General features: G+C 49.3%; 1 protein-coding gene across 5 annotated transcripts in view; it reads left to right on the forward strand.

Moving 5' to 3' along the window:
* The window catches only part of IGDCC4 (immunoglobulin superfamily DCC subclass member 4), an 88,463-nt gene that overhangs the window by 48,318 nt on the left and 21,330 nt on the right, over positions 1-18,815 (forward strand). For 4 of the 5 annotated variants that reach the window (XR_011003604.1, XM_068203542.1, XM_068203544.1 and 1 more), the window contains exons 5-11: positions 10,335-10,469; positions 12,986-13,141; positions 13,671-14,081; positions 14,782-14,946; positions 15,943-16,080; positions 17,530-17,703; positions 18,276-18,509. Coding sequence is in view for 4 of the 5 variants with exons in the window: in XM_068203542.1 (XP_068059643.1) it covers positions 10,335-10,469; positions 12,986-13,141; positions 13,671-14,081; positions 14,782-14,946; positions 15,943-16,080; positions 17,530-17,703; positions 18,276-18,509 (1,413 nt within the window). In the remaining variant the exon portion in view is untranslated. The remainder of the gene's footprint in view (positions 1-10,334; positions 10,470-12,985; positions 13,142-13,670; positions 14,082-14,781; positions 14,947-15,942; positions 16,081-17,529; positions 17,704-18,275; positions 18,510-18,815) is intronic. The other variant, XM_068203543.1, reaches the window with a different exon arrangement.

Raw genomic sequence — 18,815 nt, forward strand, 5'->3', positions numbered from 1 at the left:
TGCTTGGCTGGGGTTCCTACAGGGCCAAGATGCATCACACCCCTCCCATCGCCGAGGGAAAGCTGCTCATAGCTCCAGTGTCAGCAGCCTGCTCTGGGAGCCCAAGGGGAGTTCCAGCTCAGCTGTCTGTGAAGTTCCATGGGGCTATGATATGCCACACTCCTGACAGCTCCAGCAGCCCGCAGCGACAGAGGGTTTGATACAAAATGCAGAGCCCTCACCTCCCATTAAGCACAACAGCTAAGCCCGGGGATGGCACCAAAGTGAGTGGCAACAGAGGTGTCAAGGATAATAGAGCAGAACAAGGGATGTACAGCTGGGAATAGGTGAGCTGTTTCCAGGTCCTAAGGGGAAACTGGTCTAATCCACATGCAGTGGTAGCTATGCGTGATGCTAGAGCTGTCAGATGTGGCCAGGCTCGTGTGTTACTCTGCCTTCAGCTCCTGCAGACGAGGGATGTCTGGATTCAGGCGTGGTTTGTGGTCCTCTGGTGTTCTCCACATGCATCTCTGACTAATTCGGGTCTGCTACACTTTTGAGGCTTCCTGAAATAACAACTGGTGTTTGGTAAGGCTTGGACTGAAGCAGGGTTTAAGCAGTAGGCTCCATTCAGTTCTCCTCAGAGTCCCTTGGTGGTGGTGCAGTCCTGTGGTGCATCAGCACATCTGCACTACAGGGATCACACCTAGCCTGTCCTGGAGGGTGTGGGACAGGCTATGCCTGCGTGGGGAGGCTGGAAGGGAGCTAGGAATAGAGACTGTAATTAGGTCAGCAGCTTGCAGTGGGCTGTGGGACAGGAAGGTTGGTGTGGTTGGGCTCCTGATGACACTAGTTAATTATTAATTATTGGTGTTACAGCTGCGCCTCAGCAGCTCTCTGAGGTTGCGGGCTGGTGGTGCCCTCCGGCACTGACAGCGTCCAGCAGCTGGAGTGAGGATGTTGGAAGTGTCTGGAGGCATAGCAAAGCTCACAGTGGTATCTAATCCCAGTACTTTTGACGTGGGACAGACATGTCCCTGTCTCCAAGACCCACCAGTACCTGCAGGGGTGCTGAGGAACAGGAATAGGAGGAGTGCCCTGGGTCACAGAGGAGGCTGAGTCAGGAGCAGAGCTGGGCTGCTCCGAGCCCTCACTTGGATCGCTCAGAACACAGCTGGGAGTTTGTCTTCAGTATCAGAGATGGTCTTGCCCATCTCTGTTTCTGGTGCAGCGGGGGGCAATGCCAAGTGGATTGTGGACAAGAATGAAGAGCAGGAAGAGAGAGGAAGGATGGGATAAGGAGGGGCAGGCGGTGTTATTAAACACTGTCTTCATGCACAGCCTTACATCAGAGTTCTCTGTGGCACCCAGCAACTGTCCAGCCAAAGGGCTTTGACAGAATCTGTGGATACCAGCAATGCTCTTTCCCCATGGAAAGCCAGCTTTTCTTCCAGACTTTTCCTAGAAAAACAGATTTGCATTGTCCTGAGTGAATGCAGATGCATCCATCTGCTTCTAGTTCTCTCCCTTCCAAGTTGGCAGTCTCAGTTTGTTGCCAGACTGTGTTACTGTGGGCTCCCAGCGTGTTGTGTGTTCACATTGTCACTTGTGGGAAGCATTCTGTGTACCTGGCATCAGGGAGACCCCTCTGCAAGATCCCTTCCCAAAAGGTTCTTCTTTTCAAAGCTGCCTGGGACGGTGCTGGCAGAGGGAATGGGGCAGAGCAGGAGCCGTGGTCACAGAGGAAGCAGGCTGTGCCCTCCTGCACGGTCCAGGGCCTCCAGCCTCATCCCTCTCTGCTGTCGCTGGATGTGCCTGAATTGCAGATGGATCTGATATTACAAATAAATCTGAATTGCAAATAGATCTGATGAAATAGGTGTCAGCCCCTGGGAAACATCAGCCTCACAGCGCAAGGAGGAAGTGACTGGAGTGAAATGGCTCCAGTCACTGAGGCAAGGTGAGTAAGGAGGAGTTTCAGGGTGACTTATGAGCCAAAATGGTATTCTGTTGACCATGTCTCTGTGTCATTTTTCTGCAAGAGGTAAAAAAAAAAAAAAAAAAAAAGACCTTATAGTTTTTGTTGGTTTTTTTTTTTCTTGGAGTTTTCTCATGTGTCATTCTGGAAGATGGTGTGCTGCCCTAGGATAATGACAAGGAGAGCTAGTGTAATGATGGCTAAAAAGGCATGAGGATGTTCCCACTGAACCCCAGAGGCTGGCAAGCTTATGTCCCCAGGGCCATCTCATGTTTACTGATTTGGGAGGTGTTTATATTTAAATTATGGATACTGTGGCTTTTGTTAATGGTCTTCTGATGCTCTCTGGCTATTACTTTTACACCTTCACTTCTGTGAATAGCTGTGTTGTGAACTGTGAGCAGATGGAGTCCCAGAGACACTGAGAGATGTACCCAGAGCAGCACAGTGAATTATTGACAGAGACCATGGGAGACTGTCCTGAGCCACTGGACTGGAAGCTGGGACATCATCCTGACTGGTTGTCAGCCATGGGACATTCCTGGTGTACCATGGAGGTTCCAGTTGCAGTGGTGACTTTACAAAACAGCCTCTTGCAGCCCTTGTTTTTCTAGTCCCTGGGTTTGGCAGCTGCATGGGAATGGCTGGAGCTTGCAGTGCTTTAAGGGCTCAGCTTGATCAACATAAGCTGTCTGGGTCTTAGGGTTAGGGCAGGGAGGCTGCTCTGTTCTCCACACAAAGACTCTGAGGTATCTTTGCTCCTTTCTTCCCTTCTCCTTGTTAGCCTCTCGCCTGATCTAGAGGCTCGACTCCCTCTGTACACTGAGTAACTTTCTTATAGGGAATTTGTTTGCACAAAAGTCTGTGAAAATGTGCTAAGACAGGCTTATTAATCAGCAGTTACTATCTAAAATGATGACACTGTCAGTGCTGCTCCAGCACAGTCATTCTGTTAGGTCTCAGCATCCACTGTGCCCCGAGCTGGGGTTTCCTATCGCCTCTGCCACATTCCAGCTGTATGGGCTGCTGCTTCTGCCTCCCAGAAACTCTCTGTGATGTATCCTCAGGCTTCTGAGGATTGAGATGCCTGAAGGCCTGAGGTGCCTGCCACCCTTTGGCCTGTGGCAGAAGCCAGAAGAGCCCCATTTCTCAGAGCTCTGTGCAGTGGGGCCGCCTGGCCACAGCTGCCGGCACAGCCCCTCCTGTTTATTTTGCCTGGCTCCGGCTCGGAGCGGTGCAAATGGAGGCGCTTCCAAGCGCTCTGGGGAAGCGAGCAGGAATGCGTCGTGCAGTCTGGCTGGCTCCCGTCCCTTTTGGCGTGATGGGGAGCAGTTCCAAATGCGTGTACGCAAACAGAGAGCCAATGTTGACAGCTTTACAAGAGCTGGAGTGGTGGGCAAAGCACACTACGACTGCTTTGCAGCAGGGCTAAATGTACCCTGGTCGTACAAAACTCCACAGCCTGAAGGATCAAGGATTTGGGGAGTGGGGGAAGAGCCCCCCTAAAAATCCAAGGCAATTTCTGGAAACCTGCCACTCCTCCTGGGCTTCTGGTTACAGAGAGTTCAGGGTGTCGGCTTGTGGCTGAGCTAGTACATTAATGGATTTCATTGCTGAGCTGAAATCTGTCAGCTGTATAAAGAAGTTGAGAGGAATGAAAGAGGACTGCCTGATGGCCCCTTTGCCTGTCTGGACTGGGATCCATGTGCTCCCAGGGCTTCCAGACACAGACATGGAACTGGGGAAAATGTTGGACAGGCTGTTTCTCAAGCCAAATCAGAAACTGTTCCTAGAGCAGCTTCTCCTGCCACACTCTGTGGAGACACCCCAGAAGCTGTGGCAGGTGGTGCTCTGAGGAGTACATCCAGGTAGTAAATGGACACTCCTCATCCAAACTAATTAATCTCTCTGTATCTTTTTGTTAATCAGAGAAGTGTATTTAATCTGTTAAATTCTCTGTTTTTCACGTATGTGCAAACAGCAGAGGAGCAGATTTTGTAATGTGTAGGATGGACCATATATTTTAGGATCTGTTTGCTGACTTATTCATTGGGGGATTTTGGGATCTTTGTTTGTGATACAAGTGCTGTGTATGGAGCTTTTAATAGCACTAAAAAAAATTACTGAACTTCTGTGTTTTAATCCCACATCTTTCTTTGTGAGCTGCTTTAAAGATGACAGGATATGTCACTGCTCTGCTGCAGCACCGTCTTAGTAAGGAGGAAGTGAGACTCTAAAGAGAGATACTCCAAAACATGGAGATAAATTCTTCCCTGTTCAGCTTTTCAGTTCAATGTTTGCATTCACAAATGCATAATTGCTTACAAAATGTTTGGAGAACATGAGGTAAAAAGACAATACAAAACTGATTTATTGAGCTCATCTGTATTGTTGGGCAGAAATAACCTGTTACTCCAATACACTGAGCCATGGGAGCCAAGTTCCTTTTAAGCCTCCCTTCTTGCATGACTTTGTGCTGACCCAGACACTCCACAGGTGCCTGGGAAGTGGAAGGACTGGTGAAAGTGTAAGGACATTTCTGAGCACTGGTGCTGACACGTTGTACTGGGACAACCTCTGCAGTCCCAGTACCAAAGCACTGTCTGTGCTGTGGTTTCTGCTGAGACACACACCTAAAAGATCCTGCAAGGCTTGGGGACCAAAGGCTGCAGAGGAGGAGTTCTGAGAGCACTAAAGTTGGGGAATTGAGTCCATAATCTGGTAACCAAAAGTCATCCCATCCTTCAGTGACAGGAAAACTTGGATCCAAACCGCCAAAGGCACTGGTACAGCAAAGGTGGGAGAAAAACCCCAAAAAGTAAATGGTAAGTTTCAGAAAGGATATGTGCTTGCATCTGGGGATAAGAGGAGGCAGTTTTTGACTTAAGACACTTGGGAACGCCTGATTTAGGGTGTTAAAAGGGCACCACTCACCTTCTCTAGTCACTTATGAAAATTCCCTTGTGCCAGTTCTTTTTGCTTTCCTGTTCACAAAGCTGTGCGTCGCCATTTTCAGGTGAGAACAGTCAGAAAAGCAGAAATGCCTATTGGTAAACGTGCTCAGGTATGAGATCTGACATTGTTTATATTGCTTCAAAAGCAAATATTCCGTGTGTTTGGATACAACTGGGCAGGAGTCTTGCCTAGAGATTTTACATGCTAGTTATCCTGTCCTGAAGTAGAAATAAATTACAGATAAATTTCCATGGCAGTGTAAAGGGAGGAGAAAGGCAGGTCTGGCAGATGTTTTTCTCCTGCACAGTTGCTGTCAGCTTCTTCCCTAGCAGTCCAGGAGGTCTGTGAGTTTTTCAGGAAAAGGGAGAGAGCTGGGGAGTGGGAGTAGGACATGCTCTGCAAACACAGCGCCCACATTTTTGAAGGTGTGTGCTTTGCAATGGGTAATTTGCTCCTTTATTGTCTGCAGAATAACAGCAGTGACAGCATTGACTTTCTCTAATGAACAGCTGCTCAGTGCTAGCATCTATTCCCAGAGGAGGCTCGCAGGGATGAATAAGGTTTCATGCTCCTCCTCCAGAGAGGGTGAGAAAGTTCGCAGAACAGAAGATTGTTGCTTGATTGTCAGAGATCTCCAAATCTTGACCTGCTGACAGCTGAGAGCTGAATGTGTCGCCATGCAAGTCATGTTTAACCTTCCAGCACTTTAGCCAAGGCAGGGTGTTTGTGGAATCGGGAGAGAGGTGTTAGTTCCCATCCAAGAAGTCATCCTCTTGTCACTGCAAACGACCATCACAAATTGCCTGAACATAAAGCATTTTCCTCCTGTTGCACTGCCTGAATTCTTTGCTGATACTCTGCACTGACAAGAGCAGGGAGGCGGGAGAGGATCGCTCTTGAATTATGGATGCATTAGAGGCAGAGCCAAGTTATGAACTCTTGGAGATGGAAATCACTGATAGATATTATAACTCAAGCCATAAGCTCAAATAAACATTTTGAGCTTTGTCCCAGTCGGCTCCCCTTGGTGCCTCCCTTGACATCCCTGCTCAGAGTTCACCTTCACTGTGAAATGACACAACTGGAGTGTGCTGAGGTGTGTCTGGCCACTCACTCACAGGCTCCTTGTGCTCCCCTCCCCACCTCCTTTTCCATTTATAACACACATCATCATAAATGCTTTGTTATATTTCCTCTGTGCCTGCCTTGAACCCAGCTCCAGGCACTGAGGGTTGCCTGTGAGAGCAGCGGTACAACAAAGTAGAATACCCAGGTTTGGCCTGACTCCCCTGTCTCATGACAGAAACTAGAAAAACACATAAACTGAGAAGTCCTCTGTAGTGAGTCATTTGGAAACAGTAAACTGCAGGCAATATTTTGAAATATTTTTGCAGCTGATCAGTAAGTCTGGGCTCTTGGTCTGTGGTAGCACCTTTGTTGTCTCCCTGTGCAGGGTTTAACAAACTGTGCAGGAAGAGAGCTGCCTTCTCAAACTCTTTCAGTGCCCTGAGAATTTCCCTCAGTTCTGTGCACTACTCACAGTGATCCCAGAGCCATTCCTGGCACCCCATATGTGAAAAGAGAGTAAAATTGATCCATCTGATTCAGAAGGGCAGAAAGTCCACAAAGGCCTCAGTGATGGAGAGTTTTGATGTGAATCCATGGGTTGTGCCTTGGGCTGTGCAAAGCTTTTGCCTGGAGCAGTTCTGCTGCTTAGAGAGACAAAACAAAGCTGGCAGAGGGGGAGAAATCTCAAAGCCCAAGTTTTAAATAGCAGCTCTGTGAAAGCTTTTAATGCCCCAGAGCAGCCAGCATGGCGCAGGTGCATTCATGACCTGTTTTGTTCAGGCAGTGAAAGATGTCTTGGAAACTGCAGCTCTTTTTTTCCTTTTGTTCTGACAATATTCCCTCTTGACCTGAAATTGTCTTAATGGCAGTGGAGACAAAAAGCTTCACGTTGGTTTTACTCTTCGATGTGTGTTGGAATCCCCTCTGTGGAAGTTTCCCTGGTTAGCTGAGTACTGTTCTTTGGAACTCCCCATTGAAACACAGTTTATAGGGGTGAACTTGTGTCCAACCAGCCTAGAGAGGTGGCAAGGGGAAAATGCTCGAAAGGGGCTCAGTTTGAAGAAAAACTTGACTTGTGGACTTGCTCTGAGACACCCACAATGGAATACAAAGCTGGAGAGAAATGTGTTTGTGTGAGCCAGAAGTGTAAGGGGCATTCATCCATGCACACACCCAGGAATGCACTGAGAAAGCAAGCAGAGCTGTTTATGTTTGTAATATAATTTTCAGCAATAATCAGATACGGGGCTTGGACTAATAAATCTTCCCAATAGTTTTTCAAGGCTGAAACTAAGGTAAAACCCCTCTCCTAGTGACTGGCAGCACTACCAGGCAGCTGTCAGGGACCAAGTGATACAGGACAAGTGCCTTCAGGTGAACCTGTAAAGTACCTTTGCCAGTACTGGGGCCATGTACCTGATGGAGCAGATGAGTGTTTCAGTCGGGTTTAAGCAGCTTTCTCTCTTTCTCTGCTCTAATCTTGGTAGAGAAAGCTGCTTGGAAATCTGGCAGGGAATATATTACCATCTGGCTGGTGTTATTTTTTTTTTTTCCTCTAGATTTATTTTTTCCCCCAGCAGTGCAGAAAAAGGCAGCTTTTTGCACACAGACATGCCTCAGCCACGTCCTGCCCAGCAGGTACGTGGCAGCTGGTGGTGTTGGGTAAAGAATCTCACTCCCAGGGTAGGCTGGATGTCCTACCATGGATATTCCTGCTCCCAGGATATTTGGTGTCAGCTGCTGCCCTGCTCCTTTTCATCAGAAGCTGCCATGGCCCTGCAGGGAGTGATTGGTGTCCAGGGTGGGCAGATTTGGCTCGCTGAGCCCTGTGCAGGGTGAGCTGAGCCTGAGCCTAGGCTGTGTGGGAGATGTGTGACCACATCCAGCCCTGCTAAGCACAGAGCAGCTCCTCACCTGGCTCCTTTGCACCACTTTCCCCAGCTCACTCATCACAACTTACTGGGTTCTCCGGTGTCTTTCCAGCACTGTGGCCTTCCCTGCAGTAGCTGCTGTAAAACCCTTTGCCTTTGTTTCTGATGCTCTTTCATGTGTTTCCTTCCAAATCCTGGCTGGAAAGCTCCTTCTCCTTGTTCTTTCTCTGACGTTGCCTCATCCCTGTGTGCTGTATGGGGTAGAGACCTTGTATTAACAATGTGTAGAGCAGCCTCACCCATCAAACTGGGCCTCACTGAAGTCCCTGTGCTCAGTTCTTGTGCAGGACTAATGATTTCTTGTGGATTTTAGTGCTTTGTTGAACTAGAGCTGGAGTTAAAAGAAAGCTGCTGTTGCAGAGAGCCTTGAGTTTCTCTGATCCTTGAGTTTACATACCTGGGGTGGAAGCTCTTGTACCAGTTTTTGCATTAAGCCCATTTTCTCTCTCAGTAGTTCAGAGTGACCAGGATTTTGATCTGATTGTCAGTGAGTTCTCAGAATCTATATCTGCTGAGTTTTCTTCCTGTCCCCGTGCTGTCCCCCAAGTTTTCCTGCTGCAGCCAGGTGTGCTGGCTGTGAGGCTGAAGGTGTCCGTGGATGTGGACAATGGGAGCAGCAATGGACCTGATGGAGCAAAGCCCTGGCCAGCCCAGAAGGAGCCTGGGTTTGCCTGTCCACAGCAATCCCTCTGTGTAGGGTACTCATTCCACTGGAAGGAGGACAGCTGGCTTGGCTGTTCCCTGCCCCAGGGCAGCTCCTCCTGCTGGTGTTTGCCCAGGGCTGGGATTGCAGGTCAGCGTGGTCCGGCCACTGCCCCAGGTCAGGCACTGTGGGCACTCCTCGGTCTCTGCTTCCATCTGCTGGACAAGCACTGGCTCCTGCTCGCTCCCAGTTTCCCTTGGTGCCTCAGGGATTCTGCTGGCTCCTTTTGACTGTGCCCAGTAATTCTAGAGATGGAAATCCCTTTCACGCACGTATGGACGGCGAGAACATTTCAGCGTGGAACCAATGCTTTGGCAAGACTGCCCTGCTTAGACTGACTGGCACCGAGCCTGGGGCTGGGCTGAGCACAGCACATTCAGTGCAGCCCTGTGTGGCCTCCTGCCATGCAGGCAGCTCTGCCTGTGAGGCTGAAGCTCCACTGGTTTATATCCCCAAGGAATTCAGATATGAGTGAATTGTTTGGATGCTGCATGAATGGCCAGTGAGGGTCTCCAGAAGTGACCAGAGCAGGTGCTAGAGGACAGCATCTGAAGAAACTGGGCAGGGAGGACATGGTGCTTTCCTTGGACATCTCCCTCAGCATCTGACAATCAGAATCCCAGTCAGAGTATCCCAGTCAGGAACATTTTGGGCTGGGGACTGTAATGAGACCATATTTAACAGTCCTGGAAATGTGTCCTTTTTGAGCTTGTCTGAATCTCTTGGGTTTTGAACTCTGCAGCATCTTGATACACTGAGTTCAGAAAGGTCCTGCTTTTATTTGTTTGAGACCTGCTGCCAATAACTTTGTTACTAGTACTACGTGACTCCTCTACAGTTGTTTCTCCCTTCATGAGGACAGCAACAAAAGTGTCCCCCAGAGTTAGAGGTATTTGAGAGAGCTGGAGGAACTGGTGAGGGTCATGAACGCTCTGGTCTGCTCAAGAGTGCTCCGGTTGTTTTCATCTGACAACAGAAATTTGGCCGCTGCAAAGGCATTTCCTTAACCTTCCCTTAACCTCTGCTCAGCAGTGGGCAGACACAGGCAGAAGGTTCATTTCAAGCAGAATATCCCCATCCCATTCTCAAGGCATTGTGCAATGCAGCCTGGAGACCTTCCTGTAAACCTTGCTTGATTTAAGTGCTGGCTCTTGGTCTGCGCACGTACAAGCTACACAGCACTGTCTCCTCCAGATGTGGGATGATTGATCAGTTTTTGTGCTGTCAGGTGAAGGCCAGGATGCAGCCATGACCTCTCTGTGTTGCAGTTTACAGTCCAGCATCTGGCTATTAGAATTTCTTTAGCCAAGTGGCTGGATTCTTTCTGAGCTGCTCCAGTGCCTTGGCGGAGGGTGAGTGTTGGTGTTGCTCCGTTTGAGGACAGCAATGCCTTGTTTCATCTAATGAGCAAACAACCATGTAGCAACAGTTCATGAGGATGTTGGGTTGAAATTCTATTTGTTTTCCATGTGAAAATCCTGTTATTAGGACCCATATGATTAGAGTAAATTTTGCTGGGCAGATTGTTTGTTTCTTTAGTAAAAATTCCATAGTCATATAAAAGCAAGACCTGTTTTTCTCCCCCAGCTGGGCCTGAGCCATTTTCACACGTGAGACTGCCCAGGGAAGCACAGCTAGGGAGCCAGGACTCTACATGCTCTTTTTTCCTGGGAACTTTGCATCTTGGAAGGACAGACTTTTTTAAAATTTTTGACTTTAGGTTCCCAGCCAGCAGGAGGAGATGTCACCATCGTTGCTGCTCCAGAGAACACCACGGTGGTGGCCGGGGAGAGCGTGGTGATGGAGTGTATGGCAGCTGCTGATCCCACTCCCTTTGTCTCCTGGATACGACAAGGTGAGTATGAGGGACAGGACGGCCTTTCTGTTGTCCATAGGAACCTGTGGATACTACAGCCTAAAAATCTGTTAATTAATAGAGTGGAAAAATCTGGCACAGGAAGGGTGCTTGTAACGTCGATACCTAATGACACAGGCGGTGTCACAGTGTGGGGTGTCCTTGCTAAAGTGAAATTATTAATTAAATCTTGAAGGTTACAAAGCACACAATTCAATTTATAGTTGTTTGACCTGTGCCTGGATGCCTTTTGATCTAAATTAGTCTTTCTCATGTGACCTGGAGCAGTAAAGGTCATGAGATGGGGTCAGGTGCCACTCCTCCCCAGGCTCCACTGGGGATTCTGTGGAATCTGCCATTGCACTGGAGAAATAGCTTGTATTATCTTGCAGCATTATAAAACTTGATAAGATCTGTTAATCCTTGGAGTGACTGGAACTGTTACTGGGAGGTTTTTGTTGAATGGAAGGATCGAGGAGCCGTTTAGGTCTCATCAGAGGTGTATGAATGAGCTGGGCTGGCAGATGCTACCCAGGGCTGATAGCCAAAGTCATAAGCTGGATGCCAGTGTCACTTCACTGAGAGTCACATCCATCACATGTGTTTCAAAGGCTCTGACTGAATACATTCTCAGCTAAGAGGTTGATTCTCCCCTAGAAAAGGTTCTCAGTCATTTTCATATATCCAGGTCACCATTTAAGACTCTTCTCCCCTGTAACCATTTATTGTGGTTGGTTTTCAGCCCAGATTTGTCCACAGGCAGTGATTTTAGCATATAAAAATATTTACTCTTTCCCACAAAAAAGGAGCAAAAAAAACCTCAGAGGGGATACCACTTCAGAAATGAAGTAAGCAAGGCTTAAATGTTATGGCAGAAATGTTTCTAGTTTATCCCATGCACTGTACAATTACAAATGCTCAGCATTCCCATGCTAGATCACTTACTGCTTTACTGAGAGCTGCTGATGCCCATGGTAAAATAAATATTAGAGTTAGTTATCATTATGAGAGCTTTTCATAAGGAAGGAAGACAGGGGTGGAGAGGGAAGGATTGGTGAACCAGTTCTTTCCATGCTTTATTTTCAAGTGTTTGCTTGGTCCCAGTCTCATTCCTTGGGTGGACTCTTCAATTTAAAAGGATGGAGTAACAGTGCAAGTCATGCTGAGTGACACAAGTTTATTTCCAAGCCTTCATGAAGGAGCAGGCTGGGTTACTGGACCATCAGTCATGTGGGGAATACCGAGGATGTACCTCCAGGTTGCCAGTTTGGCTCTTGCCAGCCTTGGTGGTGTCAGCTAATTGTTACCATCTGGAGTCAGTTTTGCAACCAACCGCTCCAGTGCAAACAGGATGTGCAGACTGTGTGCTCGCAGTGTGCAGCCACTGAACTGTGAGGCCATCTGAAGACCCCCCAGAATACAGGGAGAGGGCAGAGGATCTGCTCTCAGCCACATTCCCTGCTGATAGTGCTAAGTCAGTGCAGGTGTTCACAGTGGAGGTGGGGAGTTTGTTCTGTGTGAGCTCCAGGCTCAGCTGAAGCTGGACAGGTAAAGGTGGGCAGTGCTGAAGAGGTGCTTCTGCAGGTGGAGAGGGACAAGGTCTGGTGGTGCACAGGTACTGCACATATTGGCTGGTTCTCCCAGTCTGTAGACTTGTGCCAGACCTCCCATCCAAGCCTTTCCTCAGCTTTTCCCCAGCTCTTGGCTTTGTCTCCCACACGCTCTCAGAGGTACCAATGCCATATCCCTGAGTTACCCACCTCAGAGTGATGCTGAGAATATGCAGTGCCCAGCACCAGCCTCTGTCCTGTCTGTGACGCTGAGGAGCCCAGGGCTGCTTGAAGTTGTAGAAGGACATCTTGGCTTCTGGCCAAGTGATATGGAGCTGCCCTTTCCTCCTTCCCTACTCAGCAGTGCTGAGCACCCAGCCTGGAGAATGGGGAGAAGGCAGCTCGTGGCCCATGTCTCTGACATAAACACCAGAGTGCCAGGGAGTACCAGGTGTCTTTTTGACATCTCACAGCCAAGCTGTGAACAAGGAGTGGATCAGGAAGCTCAGTAAATTTGAGTTCACATCCAGGACACTGAGGAGGAGGAGAAGCCTCTGAGCTGTCAGTGATTCAACAGTCTTGCTGACATTGCAGGAATGAGTGCCTGTGCTCGTGATAGGGGTCAGCAGGCAGATCCAGCAGCTTTTCCAAACCGTGTGTTAGCACAGCTTTCCCTTGAATGTGCTATTCCTAGGGCTCTCACTGCAGACACACCCTAAGCATCAGAGACTGTTTTGATCCAAACCAGAACTTTTTTGGATTATTACAGGCTAAACTAAACCTTGAGGCAATGTTGGCTTGAGCTGGCTGTCAAGCACTGAGGAGTGTCCCAGCAGGAATCTTGTCTGGGCTGGGGTTTGGGGGGGTCTCTCTGCTCCCCAGCTGTGATCCTGGCATTGCTTACAAAGCCCTCATAAAGGGCAGCCTAGGGCTCCCTCCCACATTTGTGCACATTTCTTCCTGCAGATGGAAAGTCCATTTCCACGGATGTGATTGTGCTGGGCCGGACAAATCTCCTCATTCCTTCCAGCCAGCCCCATCACTCCGGGGTGTACGTGTGCCGAGCCAACAAACCCCAGACCCGGCAGTTCGTTACCGCCGCAGCTGAGCTCCGCATCCTCGGTGAGTAGAGAGCAGGCAAATTCTCAGGTACAAATGCTGACCAGCTTGCTGTGGGTCGCATGAATCAACATCCAGGAGATCCCCAAGGGTTTGTGGCCTTTGTGGCCCGTGCTGGGTAAAATGGGAGCCAGGTTAGAGCCAGGAAGCCCGAGCTGGGATTGCTCTCAGTGGGAGTGTCACCTCTTTAATTTGGGGTTTAGTTCCTGGTATTTACTGAACCGTTTTATGCCTTATTCTTGTTCTCCAGGGTTCCCCCTTGGAAATCTCTATCAGCAATTAACTTTCAGTATCCTGGAAGCCAGCAGGGAGAACAGCCTAGGATCAGGGAATGCAGCACATGATTGATACAGAATTTATTTTTCCTTTTGGACACAGTCTAAATTAAGCCTCTAGAGTCTGCCTGGCAAATCCCATCTTGTAAGCAAAGCTGCTACTGAATAAAACATAGCACCGAGTGGGGAGGAGAAGGGATTTGCTTTGCTATCTTTTCCTCCTCCTTCCAGCATTAATTTTTCCTCTCTCCTCCCAGCTACTCCCAGCATCTCCCAGGCTCCTGAAACCATCTCCCGCACCCGAGCCAGCACAGCCAGGTTTGTGTGCAAGGCAGAGGGAGAGCCAGCCCCCACCATCCACTGGCTGAAGAACGGGGAGCCCATTCTCTCCAACGGGCGCGTGAAGGTGCAGAGCAGCGGCACCCTCGTCATCAACCAGATCGGCCTGGAGGATGCTGGCTACTACCAGTGTGTGGCTGAGAACAGCCTGGGCATGGCCTGTGCCACCGCCAAGCTCTCGGTGATCGTGCGGGAGGGTTTGCCCAGCGCTCCCAAGAAGGTCTCGGCCGTGTCCCTCTCCAGCACCACCGTCCTCGTGTCCTGGGAGCGGCCGGAGCACAACAGCGAGCAGATCATCGGCTTCTCCTTGCACTACCAGCGGGCTGTGGGTAGGTGTCACCTCCCTAGGCAGCACAGCTCTGTCAAAGGTACAAGGCACAGGCTGACCTCCTTCTCCAGCTAGTGACAAGTGTGAGGCAATTCCCTTTTCATTTCAGCTAAAGGAATTTTCTCCTGGAGTCAGCATCAGGCAGCGACAGTGTCTGTGCATTAGCCAACATATTCTAGCTTCTTGATTGGCTGTAGCGTGTCCACATAGCTGAGTTGTCTGGATTCTATGGGACCAGGCACTGCTGATTTTATACTCGATGATTTTGTATGCAAAGAGTGCAATTGCTAACAGTGATACAACCAGCTGCATCGTGTACAGGGGCAATCACTAAATTATCCACACCCAGAATCTGAAGTGCGGCACTGGCTCTCTTGGGGTCTGTGTTCCCAAACAGCCAACAAGCCAGTGCTCTTGCTGAGCTGTTGCCAGAGCTCTTCTGAAAATTAAACTCGTAACTGCAGCTGCTTCAGCATGGATTAAGGAGTTTGAGTCTAAATGGAGACATTAATGTTGAGGCATTGGAGTTTCTGCCCAAAAAACTCACATAAGAGATGAGGCTGTGCAGGTGCTGGGGAAACTGGAAAATATACAGTGATTTTTGAAGTGGATTTAGTCTGTTGACCTTGTGAATTAAGTGATTTTTTCAGGAGTGACTTGGCAGTTCAGTGACCTGCTGATCAGTGTTTCCTTGGCTCTAGGAACAGATAATGTGGAATACCAGTTTGCTGTCAATAACGACACAACTGAGCTGCAAGTCAAGGATCTGGAACCAAACACCAACTACGTCTTCTATGTGGTTGCATATTCCCAGCTCGGAGCCAGCCGGACATCCTCTTCCATCGTTGTCCAGACCCTGGAGGATGGTGCGTTGAATTAGATGGGTACTGGTGCCTAGGAAATGTTCTTGACCTGGTTCATGGTGAGCACTGAATGTGCTACAGAGAGTGGTAGCAGCTCCTGGAAACCTAAACCTGCACCCTGGCCTCATCATCAGCTTGGGTGATGAAGGATATGAAAATACCCTGGCTGATGGTGGAGCCCATGAGAATCCTTTGGGAATTGCAGGCAGCTCCTAAGGGCTTTCACCTAACCCATGTGACATTGCTCTAAGCTTCACTCTGGGCCAGACTGGATTTCAACTCAGAAGAAACATCTATTGCAATTTGTGGGGGTGGGAGGAGCCTTGAGGTCAGACCCCTTAAGAGCCAGTAGTTTGTGTTGATTTTACCATTTATCACATAGCATTTTGTGAGCAGTAAAGGCAGAGTGCCAGAAGCACAGCTGCCCAACGGGAGGCCCTGCGCAGCTTTCAACAGGCTGCAGGACAGAGGCAAGCAGAGATGGTTTTGGCAGACCTCTTGTGCATTATGTGCTTTTAATACTCCTGACACGGTGACCTGCATGGTCCCATGTGTGTGTCTGAAGCCTGAAAGGCTGAGTTGAAAGCATGAAAGCTGCCTGCAGCCCAGAGCTGTGGTTCTCAAGGGAATGAGGATTCCCAGGCTGCAGTTTGGATCTGTGAGCCATTTGGTTTTGTGTCTCCTTCGTGCTCCACAGTACAGCACAAGCTGAGAGCTGGCGTGTGCCACCCTGCCCAGTCTGCCCTGGACACGGGTCCCTGGGAGCAGCGTGGCTGGGGCCAGCAGGCTCTGGTCAGCCTGGAAGTGGAGCAGTCAAGCATCTCCCCTCCCAGACACCCCTGAAGGGCTGTGGTGTGTTGGTTCCTGCAGGACAGACACCAAATCACCGGTGGCTGTGGTAGAACCAAGGCAGTGGCCTCCAACCAGCCCAGAGAGCTGGCAGAGATGTGTTGAGGTGTTGCTCTGGTCTTTGCTGACTTCTCTTGGTTGTTTACCCAGTTCCCAGTGCAGCCCCTCAGCTGTCCCTGTCGAGCATGACTCCTGGTGACATCCGCGTGACGTGGCTGCCTCCTCCTCCCGAGCTGAGTAACGGCAAGATAACCAAGTACAAGATCGACTACTGCACCCTCAAGGAAGGTGAGGGAAACACCGGTTGGGGGTTGTGTTGACTGCTCCAGTGGTATTAACAGCCCGTGAGGTGAAGGGCAGGTGGTGCAAAGCTGAAAACAGGGACCCATTTACCCAAGGGAGGAGAACCATTTCATAGCCTGGCTCTGTCTGGTGGTTATGGCAGTGCTACTTCACACCACCTCGAGGTGCCTTTCTGTGTGGTTATGGAGGAGCTGTGTCCCCAGGAGAATGGCCTGACCCATGTTTGTGCTGTCCCAGAAATGTCTGCATGAGTAGCCCTTCACTGCCATCTGCACTGTGTTTTGGGGAAAGAGCTTTATGCTGCTTGGGGAAGAGGAGTAAATGCTTTCAATTTCCTTAAAATGGAGTCTAATCAAAGTGATCCTTGTGGAAAAAAAAAAAAAAAAAAAAAACCAACAAACCCTAAATATCCTGTCCAGGTTGTGTTGCTCTATTACCGAGTTTTATCTGATTTTATTTACATTGTCAGGCACACTAAGCAGGGTTCAGCAGGGATGATAACATTTACGTCTGCTGGATGTGGCTGTTCCAATTCCACGTGTGCTTGCTTTGCAAATCCTTCTGGGTATTTGCTCTTAAAACTGTCAAAGCTCTGCAGCGTCTCACTTCCCAGGGTCATGATTCTTCCTGAGAGAAGGATGGCGAGTGTGATGAGGTGCTGGACATGTTCCCATGTATTTGAACTGGCTTAGCAGTCTGTGCTGTAACTCCTGGCTCTGGTTCTTTTGCCTTGAGCCTGCACATGGCTCAGTGGCACCATAAAACCTTGGAAACACGTGCAATCCAGGGATCACACTCAGCAGTACGCTGTTACATAGCAGGGACAGTGCTCCTGGCTGAGTTAACACCAAGGGAAGTTGAAATCACCACCTCTGTGTACTCTAAACATGAATCTTCAGCAAAACCAGTTAGCTGATACAGTGAAAATCCCAGGCTACTCTCAGTTTAAATTTCCTGTTACCTCCCTTATGAACTTGGGTGGGCTGAAGAGGGAGCAGTAAAGCCTCTGTCCGGTGTGGATGAGGGCGTGAATTGTGCGGAAAGCAGGGCTGCTGGACAGTTCTGGTTCACATTAAGGTGAGGGTTTAAATACAGCAGTGAGAAGCAATGGAACATGCCATCAGCTCCCATTAGCTGTGCTCTTGTTCCACCGTCACATCATCAGAGCAAGGTTTCTGACAGCTCCCTCTGGGCAGGCTCTGTGGTGTTAAAGGCAGCCTGCGGTTTGGAATGCAATGAAGGGAGTTGTCAGTCAGAATATCAGCTCTGCCCAGCCTTACAGTTTTTTTTCTGGTGGCATAAAACTGCTCTGGGCAAAGCCAAGCCATCCCAGGGCGTGCAGACCCCGATGGGGTAACGAGGCTTGTGGCTGTTCAGCTGTACTTCCCTTTGGCTGGGAAATCCCTGTTTTCAGTGGTGTCCCCTTGGTTCCAGCAGATCAGGTCACCTCCATCGAAGTGGGAGGAAATGAGACCCAGATCACCCTGTACTCACTCCATCCCAACAAAGTGTACAAAGTTCGGATCGCAGCCAGCACCAGTGTGGGATATGGGGCCCCTTCCGAGTGGACCCAGCATCGGACTCCTGACAGAGACAACCAGACACATGGTAGGAGGCTGGGGAATGCCTGGGATTTGGGACAGGGTGTGGGGAACTTCAGGCATTTTCCTTTGGGAATTACAGCCATTGGTTTTGTCAGACCAAAATGCTCACCTTTACCTTGCTGCTCAGCAGCCCCTGTACATCTCACTGCTTGCCCGGGCAGTGGGGCTTTGCACCCTCCATGTGCAGCTGTGAAAGTTCTTAAAAAAAAACCAAAAAACAAACAGAGCTCCTGATCCCAATGTTACGACATTTGGGAGTGAATAGACCACCTTGCCAAACAGAGCCAAGCCCATGCCAGACTCCAGCAGTGGTTAAAGATGGTGATATCTCAGAACACGCTGAGAACCCCCCACAGTGGCTTTGTGGCATCGTTGTTTCCTGTATCACCCAGCTGGGAAAGTCAGTGGTAGAGTGTGACTGTCCCACTCTACACTGTCAGGGAGTGGAGACATCCCACTCAGGACAGCCTTTTCCTCACACTCTTCCCTCACTACTGAGGACCAGGAGGATTCAGTAGACCAGGGAAATGGAGACATGTGGCTCAATCTTTTTCTCTTGTCTTCTTCTTCTTCCAGTTCCATTTGCCCCAACAGAATTAAAAGTCCGAGCGAAGATGGAGTCTCTCCTGATAACGTGGCAGCCCCCAGCAAACCATGCCCAGATATCTGGCTACAAGCTCTACTACAGAGAGGTGGGCCCAGAGGAGTCCAGTGATGAGAGCCCTTTGGACGGTGCTGAAGATGAGAGCTGGGATGTAGGACCCATAAAACTAAAGAAGAAAGTGAAGCAGTACGAGCTGACTCGACTAGGTTAGCTGGCTGCATCTTCCTGGCACTTGGTGTGGAAACCCAGGGCCTGTCTCTTGCACTTTGTAGCATCCCCGGATGCTCCCAAGAGTTGTTTGCATGACTGGAGATACATAGGGCCAGGACCATCTGAGGTGTTTTAAGATCATCCAAAATCCTTTCTGGACTGGGGCTCTTGAGGCTTGGATTGAGCAGAGTTTAAAGCACAGAAATTTCTAATGCCAATTTAGCAGGGATTTTAACCAAGATACCAATATACTTTGTATATGCTAATAAGTAGTTCTTAATTAATTAGTGTTTTTATTGTGT

Source organism: Anomalospiza imberbis, chromosome 13 (genome assembly GCF_031753505.1).
Source record: "Anomalospiza imberbis isolate Cuckoo-Finch-1a 21T00152 chromosome 13, ASM3175350v1, whole genome shotgun sequence".
Taxonomy (NCBI): domain Eukaryota; kingdom Metazoa; phylum Chordata; class Aves; order Passeriformes; family Viduidae; genus Anomalospiza; species Anomalospiza imberbis.